This window comes from Echeneis naucrates, chromosome 15 (assembly GCF_900963305.1).
Source record: "Echeneis naucrates chromosome 15, fEcheNa1.1, whole genome shotgun sequence".
Taxonomy (NCBI): Eukaryota; Metazoa; Chordata; class Actinopteri; order Carangiformes; family Echeneidae; genus Echeneis; species Echeneis naucrates.
This window is the reverse complement of record NC_042525.1, coordinates 5,435,234-5,458,974: the sequence shown is the minus strand read 5'-3', so window position 1 is coordinate 5,458,974 and position 23,741 is coordinate 5,435,234. Positions and strand designations below refer to the sequence as shown.

At 43.5% G+C, this 23,741-nt stretch overlaps 2 protein-coding genes across 2 annotated transcripts in view; one reads left to right on the top strand and one right to left on the bottom strand.

The window, feature by feature from the left end:
* cdh23 (cadherin-related 23) overlaps positions 1-23,741 on the bottom strand; it is a 129,906-nt gene that overhangs the window by 2,210 nt on the left and 103,955 nt on the right. The window contains exons 37-67 of the mRNA XM_029520420.1: positions 12,030-12,251; positions 11,818-11,937; positions 11,131-11,311; positions 10,907-11,040; positions 10,527-10,736; positions 10,107-10,214; positions 9,340-9,442; positions 8,948-9,073; positions 8,672-8,875; positions 8,124-8,582; positions 7,874-7,990; positions 7,574-7,798; positions 7,270-7,439; positions 6,671-6,808; positions 6,018-6,137; positions 5,599-5,776; positions 4,738-4,949; positions 4,313-4,507; positions 4,095-4,208; positions 3,848-3,977; positions 3,330-3,593; positions 3,088-3,249; positions 2,303-2,559; positions 2,111-2,208; positions 1,897-2,017; positions 1,725-1,804; positions 1,540-1,580; positions 1,332-1,392; positions 690-819; positions 399-518; positions 20-130 (exon numbers count right to left, since the gene is read on the bottom strand). Coding sequence (XP_029376280.1) covers positions 20-130; positions 399-518; positions 690-819; positions 1,332-1,392; positions 1,540-1,580; positions 1,725-1,804; positions 1,897-2,017; positions 2,111-2,208; positions 2,303-2,559; positions 3,088-3,249; positions 3,330-3,593; positions 3,848-3,977; positions 4,095-4,208; positions 4,313-4,507; positions 4,738-4,949; positions 5,599-5,776; positions 6,018-6,137; positions 6,671-6,808; positions 7,270-7,439; positions 7,574-7,798; positions 7,874-7,990; positions 8,124-8,582; positions 8,672-8,875; positions 8,948-9,073; positions 9,340-9,442; positions 10,107-10,214; positions 10,527-10,736; positions 10,907-11,040; positions 11,131-11,311; positions 11,818-11,937; positions 12,030-12,251 — 4,911 coding nt within the window. The remainder of the gene's footprint in view (positions 1-19; positions 131-398; positions 519-689; positions 820-1,331; positions 1,393-1,539; positions 1,581-1,724; positions 1,805-1,896; positions 2,018-2,110; positions 2,209-2,302; positions 2,560-3,087; positions 3,250-3,329; positions 3,594-3,847; positions 3,978-4,094; positions 4,209-4,312; positions 4,508-4,737; positions 4,950-5,598; positions 5,777-6,017; positions 6,138-6,670; positions 6,809-7,269; positions 7,440-7,573; positions 7,799-7,873; positions 7,991-8,123; positions 8,583-8,671; positions 8,876-8,947; positions 9,074-9,339; positions 9,443-10,106; positions 10,215-10,526; positions 10,737-10,906; positions 11,041-11,130; positions 11,312-11,817; positions 11,938-12,029; positions 12,252-23,741) is intronic.
* Positions 13,102-23,625, top strand: vsir (V-set immunoregulatory receptor). Its single transcript, XM_029520423.1, has 7 exons — positions 13,102-13,237; positions 18,407-18,814; positions 19,030-19,080; positions 19,170-19,280; positions 19,524-19,551; positions 19,947-20,122; positions 21,924-23,625. Exons 1-7 carry the CDS (start codon positions 13,162-13,164, stop codon positions 21,959-21,961), a joined length of 888 nt encoding a protein of 295 aa, XP_029376283.1. The 5' UTR covers positions 13,102-13,161; the 3' UTR covers positions 21,962-23,625.

The following is a 23,741-nucleotide window of genomic DNA, read 5'->3' as shown; positions in this document are numbered from 1 at the left end:
ATCTGTTTTCAGAGCCCACCTCAGTGACTGACGACTGATCCCCCTGGCTGGTGGATACAGTGACGAGGCGAGCTGCAAAGAGCTTTTTCAGTCTAAGGTAGTCATCCAGGACCACCTTGAGCAGGGAACCCTAATAGGACAGCACTTAGGATCAAAGACAACGTCTCATCTTACACACTCTCAACATCACAGCAGTCATAGCTGAGAATCCACAAGAATGATATTAGGCCCCTTATCTCAGAAAGTTTAGGCCCCGTCCTCTGATCTTCTCCCCCAATGTGTTTTGGAATGGTGGAAGGAGAATGTACACAACTAACGAAAAAACCCTTCTGATATTGGCTGTGGACATGCTGATCTTTGTGTGGCTCCCTGGATAATCTGACATGTGGGTGTCTCACCTTGATGGGCCCCTCCCTCATGATCTGGCCCAGTTTAGCGATGTTGTCGTACTCCTGGATGGCAGCTCTCAAGTAGCGATCATCCTCTGGCTTTGCTTGAGGCTCCCGACCAAATGTACCCTGTGAAGACGTCACACACATGCATGCTTAGAAATGGTGTGAGGGGGTGTGGACTTGGTGGAGTGGCATGACAGTTTCGGCTTTAATCTCTCAGAAACAAAATTTAATCTATCAAGATCTTAGAAATATAGCTGTGAGATGTATGGAAGTCAGGTAAATGTTAGTACTGACGTGAGTGCGTGCAGGGCTGTTCCACAGGTCTGTTATTTCACTCAGGTTCTCAGGCAGGTCGTCCTCGTGGTCAGCCTGGGCGGCCAGCTCCAGGTTGCGACAGAATGGGTCCAGCCACACTGGATTAGCTCTACAGAGACGAACAGCAGTATGGAAACAAAAAACAGTCGACGACAGTCAACAATCAATGCACAGCATTTTGGCGTCTTCGGACATTTTCTCGCTGGAACAAACATGGTAACACTCCTGTAGTTAAAGCCATCAGACCTTAGCTCTCACATAGATAAACAGAATAAAAATGTTATACCTTGTTTGGTGAATCTGGACAAAAAAGGAAATGTAAGAACAATGTTTTGTGATTTTATGGTGAATTACGTTTCGTAAATATTTGCTGTTATGATTTCCTGGAGTCTTCACTGGTTGTCTTAGTAATTATATTCTCCAAACTGTGAAACCATTTCTCCATGGTACTTTCTATTGAATATAAAAAATGTGTTTCAGTCTTGAATTCAGAGAAAATCTTGTCTTTCAGATGAATACTCAACAACTGGAAAGGATGTTTTGAGAAAGTGGGACTTGTAGAACAACACTGTGGTATTTTTAGAGTACCGGTAAATGTCTAAAATAAAGCTATTTTCTCACCCTTCAAAGGAGTATTTGTTGGTGTTAGGCATGTCCAGGATATCCATTAGACCCTGGTTCCCTGGATGGTAGAAGATAAATAATTGTGTAAGTAAAATAGCCTTCCTACAGTTAAGTGACATGTTGTGGTCTGCGTTCAGATGGTGGAAGCTACAGCCTGATGTTAACAGCTGGCAGGGCCGTCTCCCTCCCAGAAGCTGCTCCTCACCTGTTGATCCAGCAACAATGGCTTTTAGCTTCCTCTGGTGTCTGCCAAGAGTAGACAAACATTTAGTGATTATTTCGCTGCTCAGACTGAGCCTAAAAAAAAAAAAACTTGATCTGTGATTGGTTCACTACAAAAATCATAGCCTTATTTGAAACTGCCTGTTTACGGAGCGGAGTGATTCTTACACTCTGCGGTAATGCCAGTTCATGGTGACAAACAAAATTCCTGCCAAGCACAGCAGCACAGCCAGGATAATGATGACCAGCTGTGAAAGAGAAAAAGAAAATGGGTTTCGTTTTGACGACACGAAAACATCCACGACCTCAGTGGGCATCAGGAGGTCCCAGCCTCACACACCTGCAGTGTTGTGATGTCGTCAGGCAGTTTGTCAGTGACAGCGGGCTGAACGTCCACAACGTTGTATTTCCTGAAGAGGTTTCTCAGCTGCTCCTTGTTCTCATCGATCATCTGGATCACCCTGAAAAAACACGAAATGGGAGCACACGTGTGAACACGCTCTGTGGATCATGTAGGTTTGGAGTGGCAGATTTATTTCATGACGAAGCTGCACCTCTCTACATCTTGGATAGTGTTGGTCTGATTGTTGACAACGTGGATCAGCATGTCGGTCTGTGCATAGTTCACTCTGCCTTTCTTGTCCACATGGAACTGGATTAAAGGAGAGGGAGACAAAGATGTCAGACATCTTTGTACAACATACACAAAAAGTTCACTTGGAAACATAACAACAGGAAAGCTTTACCTGCATGTCATCTAAATTGACAATGGCTCCGGTGATGTTGGAAAGCAAGTTGAGAAAGTCCTCCTGGTTTTCACGGACCAAATCAGGGATCTCATTGAAAACTATCTTGACCCTTTGGTCATCGCGCAGGATATAGATATTCACGTTGGTGGTTGTGCTGTGTCCAACTAAATCACACGCCAAAATCTCCAGCTGGAAGAAGCCTGGATTGTAGGCTGTGAAGAGGTCATAGGTTCTGATGATACCATCTGTCAAACCTGTGGAAATCATGGGATAGAATACTGTCATACACACATATATACGGAAATATTGTAAAGTGTTGACAAGCTGTCTGCTGCTTCTAAGTCATATTTGTTGAACTCATTTCATTCATTTGTGCATTGTAAGGGAAACATTGAATTTGTATTTAAAAACAAGTCTACAGAAAAAGACAAAACCAGCAAATAATTTATTCTGTAGACAAATACAAAGTGCACCCAAAGTCTGACACATCTGAAAGCTCCACCACCGTTCTCCAAAGATAAACATAGATAAAAGACAGATAAAAACAATGGCCCACGCCTCAGACAAAAAGCCAGACCGGTGTCATAGACTTTGGCTGAGGCTTTCTACAAAAACATTTTATAACGGCGAAAAAAATCTCTTGACTTTGTTTGTCTATTTTCAGTGATTTCATTAGTCATATGCATCAATGTGTAAATATCTAGTATATAAATAAGTAAAAAGGAAATGCTTTGAAATTACAAATCAATATTTCAAAACACCTTAAATATAATGACGCTCACCAATGGTGAAAATGCTGCCAACATCCTCACTGCCATTGCTCTGTGACTGGAAGTAACGGATTGTGACGATATGGTATTGGACCAAGCTGTTGTTGCCAATGTCATTATCTACAGCCACGACTTTGATCAACTCTGAGCCCACTTTGGCATTTGCTGCGACTCCTGAAACGGGAAAGCAAAGTGGACAGTTATGGTGGTTTTACACGGACCAGCTTAGACAGACATGCTGGAACATAGATCACCTGCAGTGTACTCTGCCTTAGTGAAGCGTGGTTTCTGATCATTGATATCCTCCAGTTCAATACGGACCTCTAGCAGGCTGGGATCACGGGCCGGGTCCAGGGCTTTGACCCGTGCTGCCCTCTGCCCTCTAGGAGGAGTCCAGCTCCTGTTGCTGGAGGCCTTGATAATGATGGAGTAGACTGGAATTTCCTCCCGGTCCAGATTCTTATGCAGCCTCAGCTCGCCATCTAAACTCAAGCCAAAGTTGCCATCACTGTTTCCCCCTGCAGGAAGAGATGGAGAGGATTTAGACTCAGCCATGTACAGCAAAAAAGGAAGAGGTTATAAATAGTAAAGGAACACAGATGGATCTATACAAACGTCCCCATTATTCCTAAGCTTTTGAATCATGAGGATTTTAATCTGACCACACAATGGATACAAGCGCTTCCAGACACGCTCTAAATCTTATTCAACTCCCAAACATTCTTTGGCTGCACTGGATACATGTAGCCAGATGTGAAGATCACAGCATCACCTGCTATAAAGTAGTAGACGATGGCATTGGAGCCCTCATCAGCATCCACAGCTCTCGTTACGTTCCCCACTACAGTCCCCGGAGGGGAGTGCTCAGGCACAGTCAGCTTCTGGTAGGGCAAGCTGCCACGCTGAGATACACACACACACACACACAAAGAAGAAGACGACTTGGCAAATACAGTTTAATAAAAGCAATGATGCGCAGACAACCCCAGCAGGGCATATTCACACAGCATCATACTCACGGGTGGTTTGAGGAAGACCGGCTCATTGTCGTCAATGTCCAGCAGCGCCACCTGCAGAGGCTGTGTGGTCTCATAAGGCACTGGCTGGCCCAAGTCATGGGCCACAATGATAAGCTGAGAGGGTTTATTTGGGCTCCGTTAGGGACATACAAAGCTGCATAGTTTGGCACGTTAACTGGACACACAGACACACACACACACACACACAGTTGACTCACGCTATACAGGGCCTGCTTTTCTCGGTCCAGCTTCACAGTTGTTGTGATGACTCCAGACAACGGATCGATGTGGAAGTTTTCCCAGTCTCTGTTACCTGCTCCAGTCTGTAGGAATGCATAACGGACCTCTCCATTCACTCCCTCATCAGAGTCTGTTGCATGCACCTCGTACACGGGCAGGCCTGGAGGCTGTTCCTACATGGAGGACAAAGAGTGTCAGTCTGTGCTGGCTTCATTAAAAAACACTGTATCTGGAAAACTAAAACTTTGTAATTTGCTTATTTTTTTGTTTGTTTATGTCTATGAAATATTTACAGCTATATCTATATAATGATAGCTTGATACTGACTAAATAAATATCTGCTGCATGTTAAAGAAACGAAATCTAGTATCCATCTGCTGACAATGACTCGAATAGCAGACACCTCTGAGATATGGATGATGGTTCCATTGGCTGGTCTGACAAACACCGGTCTGTTGTCATTGACGTCTATGACTGTGATGAACAGGTCTGCAGTGCCCCACAGGGGGGGGCGCCCCTGGTCAGTAGCCACCACAGTCAGGTTGAAACGTTCAGAAGATTGAAGAAGTCGGCGAGAACGCACCAGTCCGGTGTTTGGATCCAGGGAAAATGCATCTAAAAGGAGAGACACCGTTTAGAAAAATATGCAGTGGCTTCACCAAAAGTGAATGGCTGAAAATAATCAGCCTTTCACTTTTTGGCACTTAATTGTAAACATAAATTTGCAGTTTTTGGGCATTAATCCTCATGAAATAGCTCATAAGGTTATAATCTAAAACCCTGTTTTCTAAATGTTTCAAAGTCAAAAGGAAATATCCACTTTACTGAGGTATTCCAACCCTAAATTTAATACCTTATAAGAACCTCTAAGACAGACAGACAGACCAAAAACTGCTTTCCAGCTTTTCAGACAGTTTAGTCCATTTTTCCAGACAGATGCTGTCGGGCTCAATAACACTGGATTTCTAAACTGTCATCTTCAAGTCTGCCCATTTCTGATTTAGCTTAAGTCTGGGCTTTGGTTGAGCCACCTGTCTTGTCTTTATTCTTGGGGCCAAGGTCATAACATTTTTCTGAAGTCTTCAGAAAGTTCCTTGGACTTCCTGTCTTGGGTTCTGTCCTGACATTCAGTGTGATTGGCAGGATTTTGTATACACAGGTGTGTGCTTTTCTAAACTATATCCAATCAATGTGATGTACAGATAATTGAAGCACCTAATCAGTTATGTGACCCCCTGTGGGGCTTTTTTGGGCGTGTTCCCACCTGAATGGGGTCCCAGCATGCTGTAGAGGATTGCTCCATTCTCTCCTTCGTCCAGGTCAGTAGCTTTCACTGTGATCACAGACGTACCACTGGGCTCATTCTCAAAAACGCTGGTGTTAAACAATCGCTCTGTAAAGCGTGGCCGATAATCGTTGACATCGAGAACTGTGACCAGGACCTGATGTGCGAGGACAGGACAGGAGTTTCATGACCAATATTATTTCATATTTTTTCATCAGCAAAATTATTTGGATTCTTTTCAGGCAGCCAAACCTTCCGACGACAGAAACTTAAACTATGTGGAACAAGGTTAACACCTTTGTGCTTTCTCATTTGCAAGCAGTTTATTTGCAGACGGCTGGATCTTGGGATAAATATTAACTAACTCTATGAGTTCAGATTAAATATATATTCTTTACCTGGACAGAGTTTTCTCTTCTGTTGTTGTGGCTGCCGCCAGGGTTATCTCGGGCCACAGCGGTTAGTGTGTAATGGTCTTTTGTCTCTCTGTCCAGAGGAGAGAGGATGTAGATGTCGCCCTGAAGCAGATGAGAAGAGATCATTAGAAAGGAAGCACCAGCACTGATATGGGAGGGGTGGTTGTATAATAATTATTTGAGTCTGTGTGCGTGTGACAGAAGTGGAGCATGGCGATAAACTATTTAGATTGTTTTGATTGCCCTGAAATGCTTTGTTTAAACTTTCATTTCCAGAGAGGATGAAGTTCAGTGTTGACACCCAGCAATGCTGCCAAAGAAAAGTAACACCTGAATCCAACGCCTTATTTCTGTCTAATTTCTCAGTAATTTCCTCACATCTGTTTACTGACACTGGTCTTCCAAAGGTTAGGCTCTTCTCTGTTTTGTAGCTTTTTTCAGAAAATTTCAAGAAATTCAATCGTAAGCTTACTTTTAATACTCAGAAAGTAGAACTCAACATCAAGTGAATACATAAATAAATAATATTTGAAAAAACTTTTATTCAGATTTTATTCGGAATAGCACGAATCCAGACATTTACCTAACTAAATATTCTGCTTCGACACAAAAACGGGAGCAGTGGTTCAACTCACAGTGGAAGGTTTGATGGCAAACTTGCCCTCTCCATCTACCAGACTGTACTCAATGACAGCAAAGAGGCCAGAATCAGCATCTGTAGCACTGACACGAACTATAGTGGTGCCAAGGTTCACATTTTCAAACACAGGTTCCTGCGAACACACAAACACACACTTATATGGCTGGGCAGAGGTTACATTACAGAGCTCGAGCATTAAAAAGCTCTGAGAGTCAGAATGCTTGGCTGGAAGTTAATTAGCAACTGCATGTGGATACGACAGAGAAGATGTTAAGTGCACTGATGATAATTTCCCTGGAATACGGCTCACTGAGTATAACAAGCGCATGTTATGGTTTCCCTTTTGTCTTTAGCTTATCTCACGATGGCATGTTTGCTGGCCATTCTTGTAATGATGACTTGTCAAACACAACTAATTGCATCAGTAAGTGTTGTTCCCAGGGCCCATCATCGATGCTATTAGTAACACATGCTTTCTTTCTGTGGAAATCTTTGCTTCAAAGTATTTCAGTTTTCATGTGAATGGAATGCCAATTTAAAAACACAAAAGCAAATTCAAAAGCACTTTACAATTCTGCCGCCTTACAATTTTACCTGATATGAGGGTTGTAGGAAGACAGGATTGTTGTCATTGACATCCACAATGCGCAGGTAAACTGGTAGCTCAGCGATCCTGGGCGGAGAGCCGTGGTCCCGGGCTCGAATGGTGAAATTCAGCCACTGTACCTGCTCAAAATCCACCGTCTGGTTGGCTATAATCTTACCTGGATAATTTTTAACACAATGGTAGTTACAGTTTGGATCTATATGGTCAGTTTAAATTTGGTGAATTTTGACAGTTTGCTCAGTGTTTTAATTTTTAATCTGCAGTCTATAGAAGGATGTTGAGATGTCATACCAACGGAAGGATCCTCGAGTCTAACGTAGCCCCCTCGGGGCAAATGGAGCAGCTGGTAGATGACCTGGCCGTTGGGTCCTTTATCTGGGTCGACAGCTGACACTGACAACAGTGTTGTACCCGGCTGGGCTCCTTCTAAGATTTTCTCTGTGAAGTTGGACACTCCAAAGGGCCGGAAACGAGGGGCATTGTCATTCACATCCAGCACATTGATGGTTAGTCTCGCTGAAGAGAAGAGAAACTGAATGAAAATAACCTCAAACTAAATTTAATTAAAGATACATCTGAATATGAACTTACCGTTCGGGACGCTCCCTGACTTGTCAATAACTTCACTGGCATTGTCATGTACGGACACAATGATCTCAAAAGCAGCTACCAGCTCTCTGTTCAGTGGGTTGCGCACAAACACTGCACCTGAGAATTCACAGGAACATTTAATTATTTGAAGAGAGTCCCAGTTTGTTCAGTGTTCAGCTGTATAACTTCAACAGTCAAAGCAAATTTGGAGATAAGACAGAAATTAAATGTGAATCAATCTATGATTTACCGGTGTGTAAATCAATGCCAAAGGATTCCTGCAGGCCTTCCACTGGGTTGTTCCCATCATCCTTTGCCTCCACTGAGATGATGTAATACTCCAGCCTGGGATGTAGATCAGGGTCCTCAGCCATCAGCGTGGCCACCACTACGCCTGGCGGCGTGGACTCATTGACACTTATCATGGTTACCGGTTCGATAAAACGGGGCCGTGAGTCATTGACATCGTCCAGGATGACGGTCAGGGTGGCTGTGCCTGACATAGGGGGTGTTCCACGATCCGTTGCCATGACGACCAGGCAGTAGGACCCACGTTCTTCCCTGTCGAGGGTGTTGTTGCCCACCAGGACAGCGCCGGAGAGCGGGTCCACCACAAAACGGTCCTGAGCGCCGCTTTCCAGCCGATACATCAGCCAACCATTCGAACCGGAGTCGGCGTCAGTGGCAGACAGCTGAGTCACGACCACACCTGGAAGATGCAGAGGAGTGACTTAGATCGCCAAACTCCCAATATATACACCCGAAACACCCAAATATTACTCCCATTACTCCACAAACCGGTGGGGCTGTTCTCGGGGAGTCGAACACTGAAACTGGATGGGTTGAAGATGGGAGGGTTGTCATTCTGGTCCAGGATGGTAACAGTCAGAGGGACGCTGCTGTTTAAACCTCCTACATCCTCACCGATCAGAAACAGCTCAACCCGAGGCTCCTGAAATGCCTCACGGTCCAACTTTGCCCCTTTGCGCACAAGTATCACACCTGGAGGGAGAAACAAACACAATGGCATTTGCACTGCTCTTAAATCTGCATGCTGGGGAGTGGTGAGATTACCTGTATAAGCGTCCACAGTAAAGAGGTCCACCCTTGCCCCAGTCAGGCGGTACTTCACCACAGCATTGGCTCCAGTATCTTTATCCTGAGCCAGAACCGGTCCATTCAAAACTGTTACTGTGCTGCCTAAAGGACGGGGAGAGATAAAGACAGAGACAGATGGAGAGGTAAAACAATCACAGTCAACTTCCATCATAAAAGTTTAAAGCTTTCTCACCTAGTGGGAAAAAAAAAAAAAAGTCCTCTTCCATTAACCTGAGATATGTGTAAACAAAGTCAGGAAGAAGGGTAGACAGCATTTCAGATGTTTATCACAGCGCCCTGTGGTGCAAGTAGAGATTTCCTGCACTTGAGATTAAGGAGAAAGACAGACACACCAGCTTGGATGCTACCTGCTGCAGAGTTCTCAGTGATTTCTGCCCTGTAGCTGGCTCGGGTGAATATGGGCCTGTTGTCATTCTCATCCAGAATGGTGATCACCAAGTGGTCTGAATCCTGGCAGAGTGGAGCAAAACAGGAAGAATAAGGAAACAATTGCACTTTGAAAGGATTGTGTGATGCCACAATAAGAAAAAGGGAATGAGAAAGTTAGTTGGTCAAAAAGATGGACATTGCCTTCAAAGCTGCAGAGAAGTAAGAATATGATTTTGCTGCTCTGCTGTGAAAGTCTCAAGCAGCTGCTGTCACAGGTGTCGACTGTACAGTGCAGCTCTTGGCTGTTTCTCACCTTTGCAGAAAGGAAGCATTTAAAAACTGCTTTACAGACTTTGCAAAAAAAAAATGCATGCTTTTATTCGAGCAAATTCTGCGTGAAAGATTTCCGCTGTCAGAAGGGCAGAGAACACAAAGGACCAGGAAACCTTGTTAAAAACTACAGTTGTCAAGTTAAACGACTAAACTGATACATAAACACGGGTGTCCTTTATCTTAGCTTTCTGATTCATATTATAGTCAATGCTTTTTTTTTTTTCCATATAAGGTCTCACAGTTTGTACATTTTGCGGCTTTTGTGATAAACTAGAAAGCAGAGCTGAAGAGACAGGTGGTTTTTACATGTTTGGCCATGATTGATCATTCATTCTTTCGTTGTGAGGCTTCAGGTGAAACTGTGTGAACGTGTGAACGCTTGCAGTGCGCTGGCACAGCAGAGAGGGCTTACCCTGCGAGCGATGCGCGGGTTCTCTGGGTTGTCTTTGACAGTGATGGTGAGTCTGTACTCGGCCACTCGCTCTCTGTCAAGTGGTCTGTTCACCTGCACCACACCGGTCTGGGAGAGGAAGAAGAAATGAAGGCTTAGTCAGGTGCATGTAGACATTTTCTGATATTACAGTGACATTATGTGTAATTGAATATTGCCTAATTCTAATCTTACAATAATACTCTAAAAATCAATGAATCCTCTCTTTTCGAACTGACATGCAGTATTTGTAGACCTGTTAAATATCTACAGCTGGAACACAAGTCAACCTGGCAGCTTTTTATTTCTACCACTAAATTCCACCTTCACCACATCAGGAAGTAATATTTCTCAGTTTTTTTTTTTTTTTTTTGCTTCAACCACATCATCATTTTCTCTCACTGTGTCATTGATGTAGAAGGCTCCACCGTGGTTGCCGGCCGTAATGTTATAAGTGAGCAGCGCATTACGTCCACTGTCCACGTCCCTCGCTTGCACTCTGGCCACAGAAGTGTGCACGGAGGCGCCCTCGCTCACACTGGTGTTCATAGGCAGGTTCAGGAGGACTGGGTCATTGTCGTTGATGTCTAAGACGTGGATTCCCACCACCACCTGGAAATATTTTTAGTACTTTTTGCCACACAATTTCTTACAAACCCATCAAAAATATTAACCAAGCCATTGCTGTAATCTTTTTCATTGCTTAACAAGAACATGAGACATGCATGTACGAGTGCGACCTCTCCCACACATATATACGCCTCCATGTTTTAAAGGCCCACCGAGCTGTTGCGAGACGGGGTGCCCAGGTCTCGGGCTGTGACGGTGATGTTGTAGAAGGCTGTGGTCTCTCTGTCCAGCTCTACGTCCTTCCTCACCCGGAGCTCGCCCTCCACTGGAGAAACCATGAACTCGTCTGACAGGAAGACAGGAAGGAAAATGAGCTGAGAGGTACAGGATTTAACGACAGATCGCTGTGTACACAGAAACCCAATCCAGCACTAACTCTGGTGATCTCCTCCGGTGATGCTGTACTCCACTTTGCCGTTGAGCCCAGAGTCTTCGTCGCTGGCTCGAAATGTCCAGACACGAGGTCCTGGCTGGCCCTCAGTGACATCAAAGGGTCCCTCATAAGCCCGGGGGAAAGAAGGCGTCACATCGTTCACATCCAGGACATTTACGAGCACCTGAAGAGAGAGGAAGACTTTTCAAACACATGAATCAGGAGAAAAGTGACCAACAGTGACAAGTATGTCCGACAAAAATGACCCTGCTAACCCCGACTCTAGTGGCTGACCAGCTAACTTCACGCTAGCGTAGTTTCAGTTGTGAGGTTTTGACACACTTGCTCTTCCATTATTATATCTCATTATATACACAGTATGCATTAGAGCTTGGAAGACACTTGCACCATCACATGATTTTATTTTGATCACTTGCTGTTTGAAATACACTTAAGCACAACCGTACGTGTCTGTAAAGTTGTATAGATGTACGTCTCAAAATACACAAAAAAGTGTCTTTACTTTGTCTCTGTCTGCACAATTGATTGATTAACTCATTTTATGCTTCTGAAATCCAAAACATTCAGGGATTGTGCAGGAACTTGAGGCTCCCGCAGTAAATTCAGTTCAGATATACTAAAGAGGTCATGAAAAGAAATTGAAAAATATGAAGGTATCTGCATCATTACCGTTGTGCTTGATGTCAGGCGAAGAGCGGGGTTCGGACACTGGTCCGTTGCTGTGACAACCAGTGCATAGTGTCCATTGCTGATCTCAAAGTCCAGCTCCTTAACAGCAGTAATTCTCCCCTATGCACACACATTATACACAGGAGGTAACACACTTTTGTTGTTTGTAACTCCACAGTGTTCAATTCTTTTTTTCCCCATCCATGTCTTACCGTGATGCTGTTAATGTTAAAGGTCTGGATCAGGTTGCCATGGGCAATAGCATATCGCAGGGTGCCATTCACCCCCTCATCTGGGTCGATGGCCGTTACCGTGGCGATTGTGGCACCCACTGTGTCTGGTCCCTCACTCAGGACGGTGACATACTCCTCCTCAGGAAACTCTGGGGCGTTATCGTTCTCGTCCACAATGCGGACGTAAATGGTGGTCGATGTCTGTGAGATGAGAAACGTGTGATAACTTTTACAGCTCTACCAACTAAGTGTGGCTTACTGCACTTGATTCATCTCCTGGACAATATGCCATCTTGTAGTCTAGTTCATCATTCACCAGTGTTTTCACATCAAACACAAACAAAAACCAACCACATGTACACAACTGCCCAATTATCACCTTGTTTGCATTTTACAATAATCACATCATTATAATGCCCTGCCCATAATTTCTTTCTAAATCCTGTCTTTTTTTCTCCCCATGCTCCATCTTACTTTCAGAATGATTAATAAGGTCCTTTGCCAGAAAGCAGACAATCACTCATATTTACAAAATGTACAAATGCAGTTTGATAATCAGGATTGCTCTGACGTGATAGCAAATCAAACATCTTGTGAGAACTACCAGATTCTGATACCTGATGGAAAGTGGAGATGTCAGAGTGAAGACTCAGTTCCTGTTACACCAGCCCGACAGATCAAGTGACAGACACTGAGGTCAGTTCAAGAGGGCCAGTCTGACCACTTTTCTGCAGTCAGCAGCCTTATCAAATGCAAAATCAAACTTTTGCTTACACTTGCAAAATGCTTTACCATTTATGAAAAAAAAAACCCCCAAAAACATCAGGGTTGCAACAGGGTGCATTCTGAAAATTATAGGATTTGAGTTGTGAAATCATCAGCATTTTTTTTTTTTTTAAAACCACAGTTAGATTGCATGCATGCAGGCTAACATGTCAGTGATGTTGCAGTGAAGAGCTCTGTCTCTGGGCGGGGTCACAGCCTGACAGCCGGGGGAGGGAGCGGGGAGGGAGCGGGGAGGGGCTCCGGTGCGTCCGGGCTTTAAAGTTCACCAGCACCCAGTGAAGTTGGAGACCGAGCACAGTGACCTCTGCTGCCCGCCAACAGCACCATGGGAGCCGGATTAGCTCTGTGGAGACACCAGCTCCTGCTCTGGATCTGCTGCGCGCTGCTCTCGGCGGCCGGAGGTGAGTGAGTCTGTCTGCCTTCATCCATCCTTCAATGAGAGCAGTCTGAAGTACACTAACGGATGGATGGAAATAAAAACGATAATGATAGAAAAAAAAAACAAAAAACAAAACAGGCCACAGGTGTCGTGTTGAATATAAAAGCCCGAAGCTGCGCTGTTTTAAGTTGTTTTTCTTGCTTCTCTTTCGTCACAGAAACAGCTGATTCGTGTTGTCTGTAAAAACTGGAAGGGTAGAAAGAGTTGTGTGTTTGTGTTGCTGCTGCTGTTGTTGTTGTTGAGATGGAACATCTGGTGTGGAGCTGTTTTAAGGCTCCTCCCAGGGGATATAGTGAAGTGTAAATCCACCTTAAATACACTCTTTATGACAAAGCCTCAAACTGGAGAGTCCTCTTGTGAGTTTTTGTTTGTTTTGTTTTGTTTTTTGGTGTTTCTAAAAAAAAAAAAAAAAAAGTGTTGGAGAAAGAAATGATTGAGTGGAAAAAAGGGGATGAGTCTGGTGACCTGTCGGTTGGCTGTTGTGTCCATATGGAGCACTGAAATGCTGGGTGGATTTTTACTTCCAAGGCTGGAGAGTTGGAGGATGGAGGAGAAGCAGCTGTTGGCTCTGAGACGGAGCTTCACTTCAAGCAGCTCTGAAAGCTCAGAGGTTATCAGCTTTCAGCTTCAGGATTGTTCACTTCAGATAAACTCACGCCAAAGTGTCAGTCAAAGGCAAAAAGGGATGCTTCCAACTTTCTGAACTAAGTCATCCAGGGCTAAAATCTGAATGTGTTCATCTGTTAAATGAATAATATAAGACTTAAAACACAACAAGATAACATTATAGTCAGGTTTTAAAGTCTTCCTATTATTTATGCAGCCCCACGAAGATCCAAAGCTGTAGTTAAAGACCCACTGTGCCCACCCATCATCCCATTAAGTCTGCTTTGTTTGGAGGTTTCCTTCCTTCCAGGCTATGATGAAAACAGCTGTTTGTGCCACTGCCAATAATGGACTTCTCCACAAAACATGAGTCGAGATAAACAGCAGCAATCACTGCCTCTTTTCCCCTCTAGATAAGAATTTACCTCACATGGAAGGAAAAAGGTCCAGTCAAAAATGGTCGAACGCTCTCTCTTATCTATATTACTTTCTCCTCCTTTCTCCAGAGCTGGTAATGTGCACTGATCCCCAGCTTGGTTGAATAAATCATCTTATGGATAAAGTAATAAAAAATTGGCTTTCCTGGATCAGTGTCACTGACAGGAGCAGGCCTGTGTAGACGCAGTCAGCGTGTGTTGATGTGTAGGCGCATGTGCATGAGCAATATGGAGACAAAGAAGGAGGGGGGGGCCCCCTTCTAATTCAGTGATTTTCATGGGAATAACCTTTGTAATAGGATGACAAACAGTTGTAGCTGTAGTTTTTATATCTGACATATGCAGCAAGAACTATAAGTAGAAAAATCCCCAAACAGCAGTGGCCTTCATAAGTAAAGAGATCTCTCCAAACAGCACAGCAGTAGAGCCTTCACTCTTACTTTAATTAGTAAAGCTCTCAAATATATTACAGCATGAAAAATACTTTATCACGCAAAACAGGAAGTGCCCAAGAAGAGGAAACATGCAAACTACTTCACAATAGGGTCAGCTTGTTAAGAAGGTGAAAAGAAATGTGTTTCTTTTTCTGTTTCATTTCACATTTCCATTTACAGTATGACAAATTAAGAAACTGTGTTGTAATTCTGCTAGAAATATATTTACAAAGCTGCCATGACAGCATCTTTAAATTTATTCAACTAATTTGAAAGGAAGAAAAGGTTGAATGTTTCAATTTTCACAAAAGAGCACTTGTACAAATATGTTCTATCTCAAACGGGCCCACAAAATAATAAAAGACACGTTTATTGATTATTTTCAGACACCTTGGATCCTTGAACATAATGACCTACCTCACTGACCTTTAACCACTTCCTTCTCTTACAAGGAAGTAACTGAAATGCCACTTTTGAACACTTCCCACTAATGAAAACGAGCCTAATGCATAATTCTGTAATACGAGAATCTTTAACTGAAACTCTCTCACTTTCTGTGGGTGCGTCGGTGTGGGCTAATCTGGGCTCCTCCTGCTGTTTTCATTAACACTCGCTAATGGGTTGCCTAATCATTACCATTACAGTAGGGGGCAAAAAAGGGTGTGTGTGTGTGTGTGTGTGTTGGGGTGGGAGAGGGGTCACAGTACCTTTACCAACACAGGCAACGAGAATGTGTGCAAGTGAAAGGATACAATGATTATCAGTGGGGTGTGCTCATAAACCTGTTTAAATAATAATGTCTAATACGACAAATATTGTACGCTCTGCAAAAGCTCAGTCTAAGTAGCAACATTTGGAAGAAATGAAGACAAGTTATGCTGCATATCTAAATCTAAAAGAAAAAGAAAAGCTGTCATAGGCAACATGTCCTTAACAGGTGGCATCCAGGCCTAAAACAAAGGAGGGCCTGTTTCTGGGCCCTGGGGGGCTATCAGGATCCTGAGAACAGACATCAGAGGAGGAAACTTACATCTATAATAGATCCAAAACACAGATGTCAAGTGAAAGAAATTCTGTGTGTAGCACAGACAGAGCAGTGGCTGCTGCCGGTTTTTACCTGGTTGCAGCCACATTAAGCTCAGCTTGTGCTGATACTGCGGTAACCCACCCACTCTGCTCACTTTCAGGAAAATGCTGAGAACCTACAGCCATTGCCCCCCCCCAAAAAAAAAAAAAAAAAAAACACTCCTTTAGAAAGCTTTAGCCATGTCAGTCAGCTTTATCTGCTATCCATTTCATGTGCATAGAGATGTTTCCCAGCTGGCGGCAGAGCAGATAATCAAGTTTTATCTCTTTGACAGCAACGCCCAAAGGACCAAAAAGTATGTGGAAATGTACATGAAACATGGATGAATAATGCTCTCCTTTGTCTGAGGGAGCGTTATTGTGCGAATAGGACTAGCGATACTCGGTGGTGTCATCAGAAAAAAGAGCAGGGAGGAAGGCGGAGTGAGTGTGAAATAGGAGTGCAGAAGGGCTTCCCCTCTATTGTCCCACCGCGCAGGCAGGAACAGCCACAGGGGCAACAGTTTCACTTTAATCACCCTCCCTCGTCTTCCTATTGCTTTTCCGAATAGACAATAGCGCGCACAGAAACATGGCACGTACGCTGCACTCCATGACACATACACAGGATGCTGTGCGTACTGCCCCTACAAACATGCACAGTTAATCAAAAAATAAAGGTTGCTGGCTGGTCAGCTACTGTGTTTCCTATTAGTCAAAGTCTAAACCAGTTTATTGCAGCGAAAGAAGTGGGAGTGCATGAAAGCTGCTTCCCTGTTCTCTGTTTTAACTCTTTAAGTTTGCTGCTTCCTTCTCTGTGCCTTTTACATCTATTTACTGAATTAATCACTTACTTTTTTTATGGACTGGGAAGCTAGTTTGGGAACAACCTGAAATTTCCACTCAATAAAGAGCCTTGCAGCAGCTGCGGCCGTTCAGGGTTTTGAGTCGTAAGGCACCAGACAGGAGGAGGAATAAGAGTTGTGTGTTTGCGTGCTGGGACAAGTGAGGAAGGAAGTCCACTCCTCAACTCTGGCGCTGACCAGTTGCCCTCCAAACACACGCTTAAGTCCGTAATGTAAAGTTTCTCATCCTTCATAAAAATATTTCACTGCACGCACACACAGTGGCTTGCACACAATCCACTCTCTCATATACTTGAAGTGCACATGCACGCGCACACACACTCACATGCAGCCTTGTCTTTGTAGTACGGCGCATGCATATCTGCAAAATTACGCCGCAGTCAGTTAAAAAAAAAAGAAGGTAAATGTCTATTTAAGCAAAGAAAGCCAAAGTAACAGCTGTTGTGTTGGTTTACGTGCTGGATGTGTGGGAGTCATTCATTATGTGTTGAGCTGCGTGGTGTGGGTGCATTTGATAGACCATATTGTGTACGCTGGTTTTTTTTTCTTTTTTTTGTTGTTTGTTTTTGTTTTTTCTTTGGGCTTGGATGACGGCTCCAGGCCGCTCAGCCGGAGGATATGTTTATTTTGTTACTGCAATGAAATAATCATTCAGAGCACACATTAAACGTTGTATTTGTGCATTCCATTGCTGCAGTAAAGTCAGAACAGGATGTGGTTGAGACAGAGCAGGAGAATGGTTTATGCAACATGTAAAAAGATGTGTCACAGCTGTCTGTTTGGTTACCAGAACGTACATAAAACTTATGGGGAGGATCAGCGTCAGTGGCAGGCTTCTGAGAAAGAAAAGGCTATTTCACCACAGTATTGGGTCACACCACGCCGTCAGTCAGATTTCCACACTGATCACAAGAGATGCTGCATTCATTGGCTGGAATGTGTAATTCCAGAGGCAATCTAGACCAACATGGGATGTTGGTGTGTTAAATGACAAATCAATAATGTACAGAGCGGGAAAAACATTGTGTTGAGCCAAAGTGCATAAAAACTAGAAAGTATGTAGCTGCAGAAACAGAGCATGGAAAATGTTTGGCCTGTGGCTTCAATATCGTGTTTAGATTGGTAGTTACTATACCTGCTGTTTGCACTGTGGTGTTTAGTGTAGCTACCCACTCAGTTCCAACTGAATGATTTGAAGTGTGGTTTACCATACAATGTCACGTGTAAACACGTTACACTGTCACCACTATCATTCAAAGATTCACATGCATCTCTAATAAATTATTGAAGTCGGCCTTCATGCTTTTACCTTTTGTTCCAGTTATGTGTTTCTCTGATGTATTTTCCAAACACAATAACATTTTTTTTTGTTTTTGGTAACTAAATATACTCTCTGGTTTCCCCTGGTTATTATTTGTCATCTCTCCTATACTGTATATGGGGTTTGTTTTGTCTGGGCTGATCTCAGGGATTTCCCTTTTTTTCTACCGCAAATATATATCTCACCTAGTTTCTAATGATTGGCAGACTTACGCCCTCGTGACAGTCACAACCCCAAAACTTTGCCACTTCTTAAATTCTTCAGAGATTGGTAGACTTTATTTGTTGAACTACAGGAGGAGGACTGTCTAACCCTTTCCAATGGTTTAACTTTGGAAACAAAAGTTGCTACAAACTGTGACTGTGTTAGTTACTTTTTGTCTTATTTGTCCTCTTTCTGTAGCCAAAAGGGAGATGTCCCATGGCCACGCCACACTGAGCGTTTCTGCCCCCCACCTGTTCTACACCTGTCCAGAGGGTGCAACTGTCAAACTGGTGTGTGCCCAGAGAGGTGCCGCCTTGTACGGCAATGATGTCGTGAGGCAAAGCTGGCTTTTTACACCTCATGCCGATCAGCACTGTATGGGGAGAGAGGGACCTCGCCACGGCCCCATCACTGACCATGCCCATTCCGAGAACCCGGATGTGGATTTTGGACATTCACAGGAAAATTTCTGGGTGCTTCTGAAAAACGTGTCTCACTCTGACCAGGGTCGCTACTGCTGCTTGGTCCTGGATGTGCAAGTGAAAAATAAACACGCCGCTGTGCTGCAGAAACCTCACAGCCATGTTATTCTCCAAGTTACACCACGTAAGTACACTAAAGGGGTTAACGCACATGCAGACCATAGATAATTATAGCACAGACATTTTATAGTTTCTAAAACAAGAGCACTATGTTAGTATTTTTCCACGTCTATGTGATGTGGTCGACGATTAGACCTTGTGCCTAAATGTCATATCCTTTGGAAAAGATGCTGTTACATATAAGGGGCATGTTGTGACGCACTGTGTTTTTCTTTTCAGGGAGAAATGGATCTCAAGATTGCGCTGTCTGGGATCCAGCACCAGCAGGAGGTATGTTACATAATTCAAGGCTTCGTAGCCAGTGGATAACTGGACAGTTATTCCATTTATTTAACTCTCAGCCTCTCTTGCCTCTCCAGGCACGGTGCCAGTGGCTTTGGCCATAGCGGCCTGCGTCCTGGCTCTGCTTTCCCTGCCTCTTATTCTGGTGCTTGTGTACAAACAGAGGGAGAACGGCCACTCGAGCAGACGTACGTATTTGCTGATATGCACATTCACACACACACACACACACACACACACTCATGCTATGGGTTAGACAGAAATCTCTTACACTCAGTGTCCCATAGTCTCTTGCCTGACTCACGTTTCCTGTTGGTGAGGCGGATTAACTGCATTTCACACAGTAGGAAGCACATTCACCCTGTATCTGCAGTGTTTCGCCCTCTTTCAGTTCATTCACAATGTCCTGTTTCCTGTTTCCTCTCTCCCAGGTGCACAAGAGCTGGTGAGGATGGACAGGTATGTTTTCCCACAGTCTGTCAGACAGCTGATCTCACGGGTCAGCTACACAGCTGCTCTTAGATGAATATTATACTACCACCTACACCAAACTACACTCATACAATGATGTGAGTTAAATTACTGTAACGCAAAAATGACTTTGACCCTGAACACCGGCAGGATTTTCTCCTCTTAAGACCAAATGTCTTGTGTGTTAATGTTGTGTATTTTGTGGGGAAATCTACTGAATGAATTTATGGCTCACAGGAGTAAGACCATACTTACTTTCATTTACAGGCATGACAACAAGAGATGGCAGGCTACATGTATTCAGCTGTGTCAATATATACATGATGCACTATATGCAAATCCTCACTCATCTGTATGCTTCCTGTGTGTGTGTGTGTGTTCAGTGAGGCCCTTGGCCATGAAAACCCAGTGTTTCTTGGGGGATCACCGCAGATTAAGACCCGGACCGTTTCTCAGATCATGACCAGACAGTCCTCTGAGACAGGACGCCACCTCCTCTCTGACCCGGGAACTCCCCTGTCTCCTCCTACACATGGGGATGTATTCTTCCCAATAGAAGGTGCGACACACACACGCCTTTCCAAACAGCTGTTTACGCTGCAGGGAGCAGGCAAAGACAGCGAACTAGATACACGGGACATACTGTAGGATAGGACAAAACTACTGAATCACTCAGCACTGGCAGCCCGTAAAATGTCCTCATCCTTTCAGCCTTAACCTTCCTGTGACCAGCACCACAACACAGAGAAAGTCGGGTATGAATAATCTCACTCTCAGGGGACTTCAATGACTCCTTCTGAGCGGGTGCCTTTCAGTCTTGTATTGATCGTGCCACACATCTATTGGCTTAATAAACAACACTCTGAATGTAGACATATAACTCCTTCTGTCCCTCCCACGTGATGCTGCTATGATGTACAATAGTAATTAACCGAATTACACAAGGACCTACTTCTGGAAATACCCATCCAAAATGCGGTAAAATACTGGTGAAATCAAAGAGCACATTTTAACACCTGTTGAAACATCCTGCAGTTGTGATGTTTGAAGAAAGATGCTCACATTCTTGTGTGTCATGTCACGCTCACACTTGGAACAGATGGGTTGCTTTTGCCACGAAGAAAAAAATACTCTGCATAGGGAGTCGAACTCTCTCCCACACAACTGAAACCACCTCCTCATGCTGTCATCTTCTGAATACTTGTCTTGCCTCCTTCGCAAATCATTCTCCACCCATCTGCACCCTCATTTAACGCTAATGGCCCCTTCAGCCGTTCTCTCAGATTCGACTTGAAATAATATTGAAACATTAGTTACGGTGAAGGGGTTCAATCCTGAGTGTTATTCTACCGATTCCCAGGACACCTGTGCAGACATTCCAGGCATACTGAGGTGAATTGCCCCTCTTTCTGGAAGCATGCACTCAGAAAGGACAGAGCCCGCCTTACTGAAAATCCAACCTAAACCGTCACTTCTTATTTTTATAACCTTGAACAAGTTGAACAAGAAACAACCAAAAAAACCAAACCCAAATTGAGATGCCGTGTTTTCTTTGTACTCTGTATTGTGGGAGTGCTCGTGCGGCTAATGGCACATACCACATCATTTCAACTTGCAGAGGTTTTGGCTGTGGTCTCTTCTTGCAAGTCATAACTTTTTTTTCTCCTCATGTTTGCTGTCAGACACTGCTGACTTTCAATAACAGCCAAAAACACCAAAACAAGCCAAAACAATTACATACTGTATTTCACTCACAGTGTGATGGAAACTTCTGTTGCTTGAGGGCAGCAGTTTCCAAATATTGATAAGACTTTGTAGAACTTATGGGAAACAAAATCCTTTTCGCTCTTTTGTGAAGATAACTTTTCCGAAAGCTCATTTTCTTCACAGCCTAAAATGCAGAGTTGGTTTTCCATCTCAAGTTTCATGTTGTGCAGATAAAAGCTACACTTCATTTTTTTTTTCTTCTTTTTTTTTTTAAAGCCCTTTGACCGAGCTGAGTGAAATTGAACTAAAAGCAGTTCCGTGTTATCTTAAACATGTTGCAACTGCAACTTACTGAGTCCTTGTTCTGCTTTTTGAAGGCTTTCCAGTTAAAGACTTTTTATTACACGAAATCTAACTTGGTCTACCATTTGTACTGTTGTATAGAGTTGGAGGTTTGGAAAAAGAAAGGCTGTGCTGTAATGGTGCGTTTCCTTTGAAAACATTTGTCTTTATTTTGGGCAGGAAGTGGAACTTTGAACGTACAAACTCCCACAAGTCTACATGAGCACATCAGCAGTAGACATGAAATTTGTGCACACTGTGGATTGCCTTTTATTGTCTCTCTTACTGACCTACACTTTTCTCTGTTGCAGATACCATCCCCGAGTCTCCAGACTTTCTGCAGGTTTAAATGGGGGGTGAAACCCCATCTGTTGCTGAAACTGCTGAACTGGAAACACTCCAGCACCTCTCTTCCTCTTCTGTCTCGCCTTCGGAGCAATGTTGCTCTTATGAGCTATCTCACAATAACTTCTGCTGGGATTGTCATCTCTACACTGTCTGGACTGCAGGAGGGAGCGGGTTATTTCCACCTGCAACAACAGCTGAAGGCCAGAAGCAAACTTTTGTTTGTGAGCACTTGTGTCGTGTTGGGGGATGAGTTATTTGTGTGAAATTGCATCTAGATTGACAGCAGCTCGTGGACCAACGTGCACATTAGTATGGCGGCGTCCACTACTCGAGACAAACTGGAGCGCTGAGGGTGGGGGTGCGTCATTGTGGCAGGCAGTCGCTGTGGACTCTAAAATTGTTTGGTGCAATTCAAATTTCCTACTCTTTCTAATTGGGCAGTTCCTGTGGATCCACACACATAGACCTCACCCTCAGTGTTGTTTACGTGTCTCAATTCAACTGTAATTTGGTAAGTCAGCAGGAACACAAGCTAGTCTGGACCGACGAGACAATCACGTATCATTACTATGTTATAATAGTGTCATACCAAACCAGGCTCCTTTGCACAGTCCCAGTATTTTTCTACAAGTTGACATACTTTGTTATTCTGTGGTTTCACGCTGTCCTCTGTGTCATTGGCTCTCTTTTTTTCTTCCCTCTTTGCTACCTCAGTTTCTGTCAACTTTGTTGCTTTAAATACTCTCCTTCCTTCCTTTACTCTCAGGAGCACAGCACTTCACAGTAGCCTTAATTATTTTCAGCAAGTGTTGAAAATTTCAGAAAGTACAGTATTTCAGAATAAATCAGTTTTTTTTGTTTTTTTTTGCTCATGATGTCCAACATGCTAAACCTCTGTGTGATGCATAATACATGGTTCTTTATTTTCTCCTGAATGTAGCAATATATATTTTTAACAAAAAACTAAAAAACCCACCACCAAAAACAAACTGCTGTCAATTTTACCACTGCCTTTATGATGGTGTTTTGTGAAGTTTTGTGTGCATTTTTTGTCTTCATTCCTACATTCCTAAAAAGGAAAGACTATTTAGCACATGCAGGAAAGACAAGCTTTGAAATGATACCAGAAGATTCATAATGTCAAGCTAGATTCTGAAGAGTGTGCGAGATTGTTGCAAATGACTATGTTGAGCTTGATCATTTTGTCGGAGCGGTTATGTGAAACCACTGGAGGTTCTTTCACAGTGAGGTGAAATGTGCATAGCAGGTGACTCAGCGGAAGTCCTCTTCTGACTAGCAGGTGTACAGGACAGGGTATTGTGTATGTGTGTTTGTTATATACTCTGTTTTTGAAGATTTTAATACTTTGATAAGGAGTCAGTATATTAATACTAGAGTTTTAATTTGACATTGTTTATGTGTGTGTGTTTCAGCTTTTGCTTTTAAATCTGGGTTTATAATTTGAAAAACAGATATGTGGTCTGGTTGAAATACATTTGTGAATGGGTGTCTGCAAGTGTCCTCACATTCACTTTTGCAGTTTCTCTGTGTGTTTCAACACATTAAAATGCTTGTGACATGGAATGTGCTGTTCCCTGCATATATTGCTTTCAAATTGTCCAGGTTGTAGCTTGTACAATAAAGTGGAGCTCTTAAACACTTAAACCTTGAGTCTAGTCTCTGAAATCATTGTTCCTTTCAACTGGCAAGTCTCCAAAACTATCACTGTACAAGGACGTGCTGCACTTGCTGCCTAGGGAGCCATTACAGATGGAACAAGG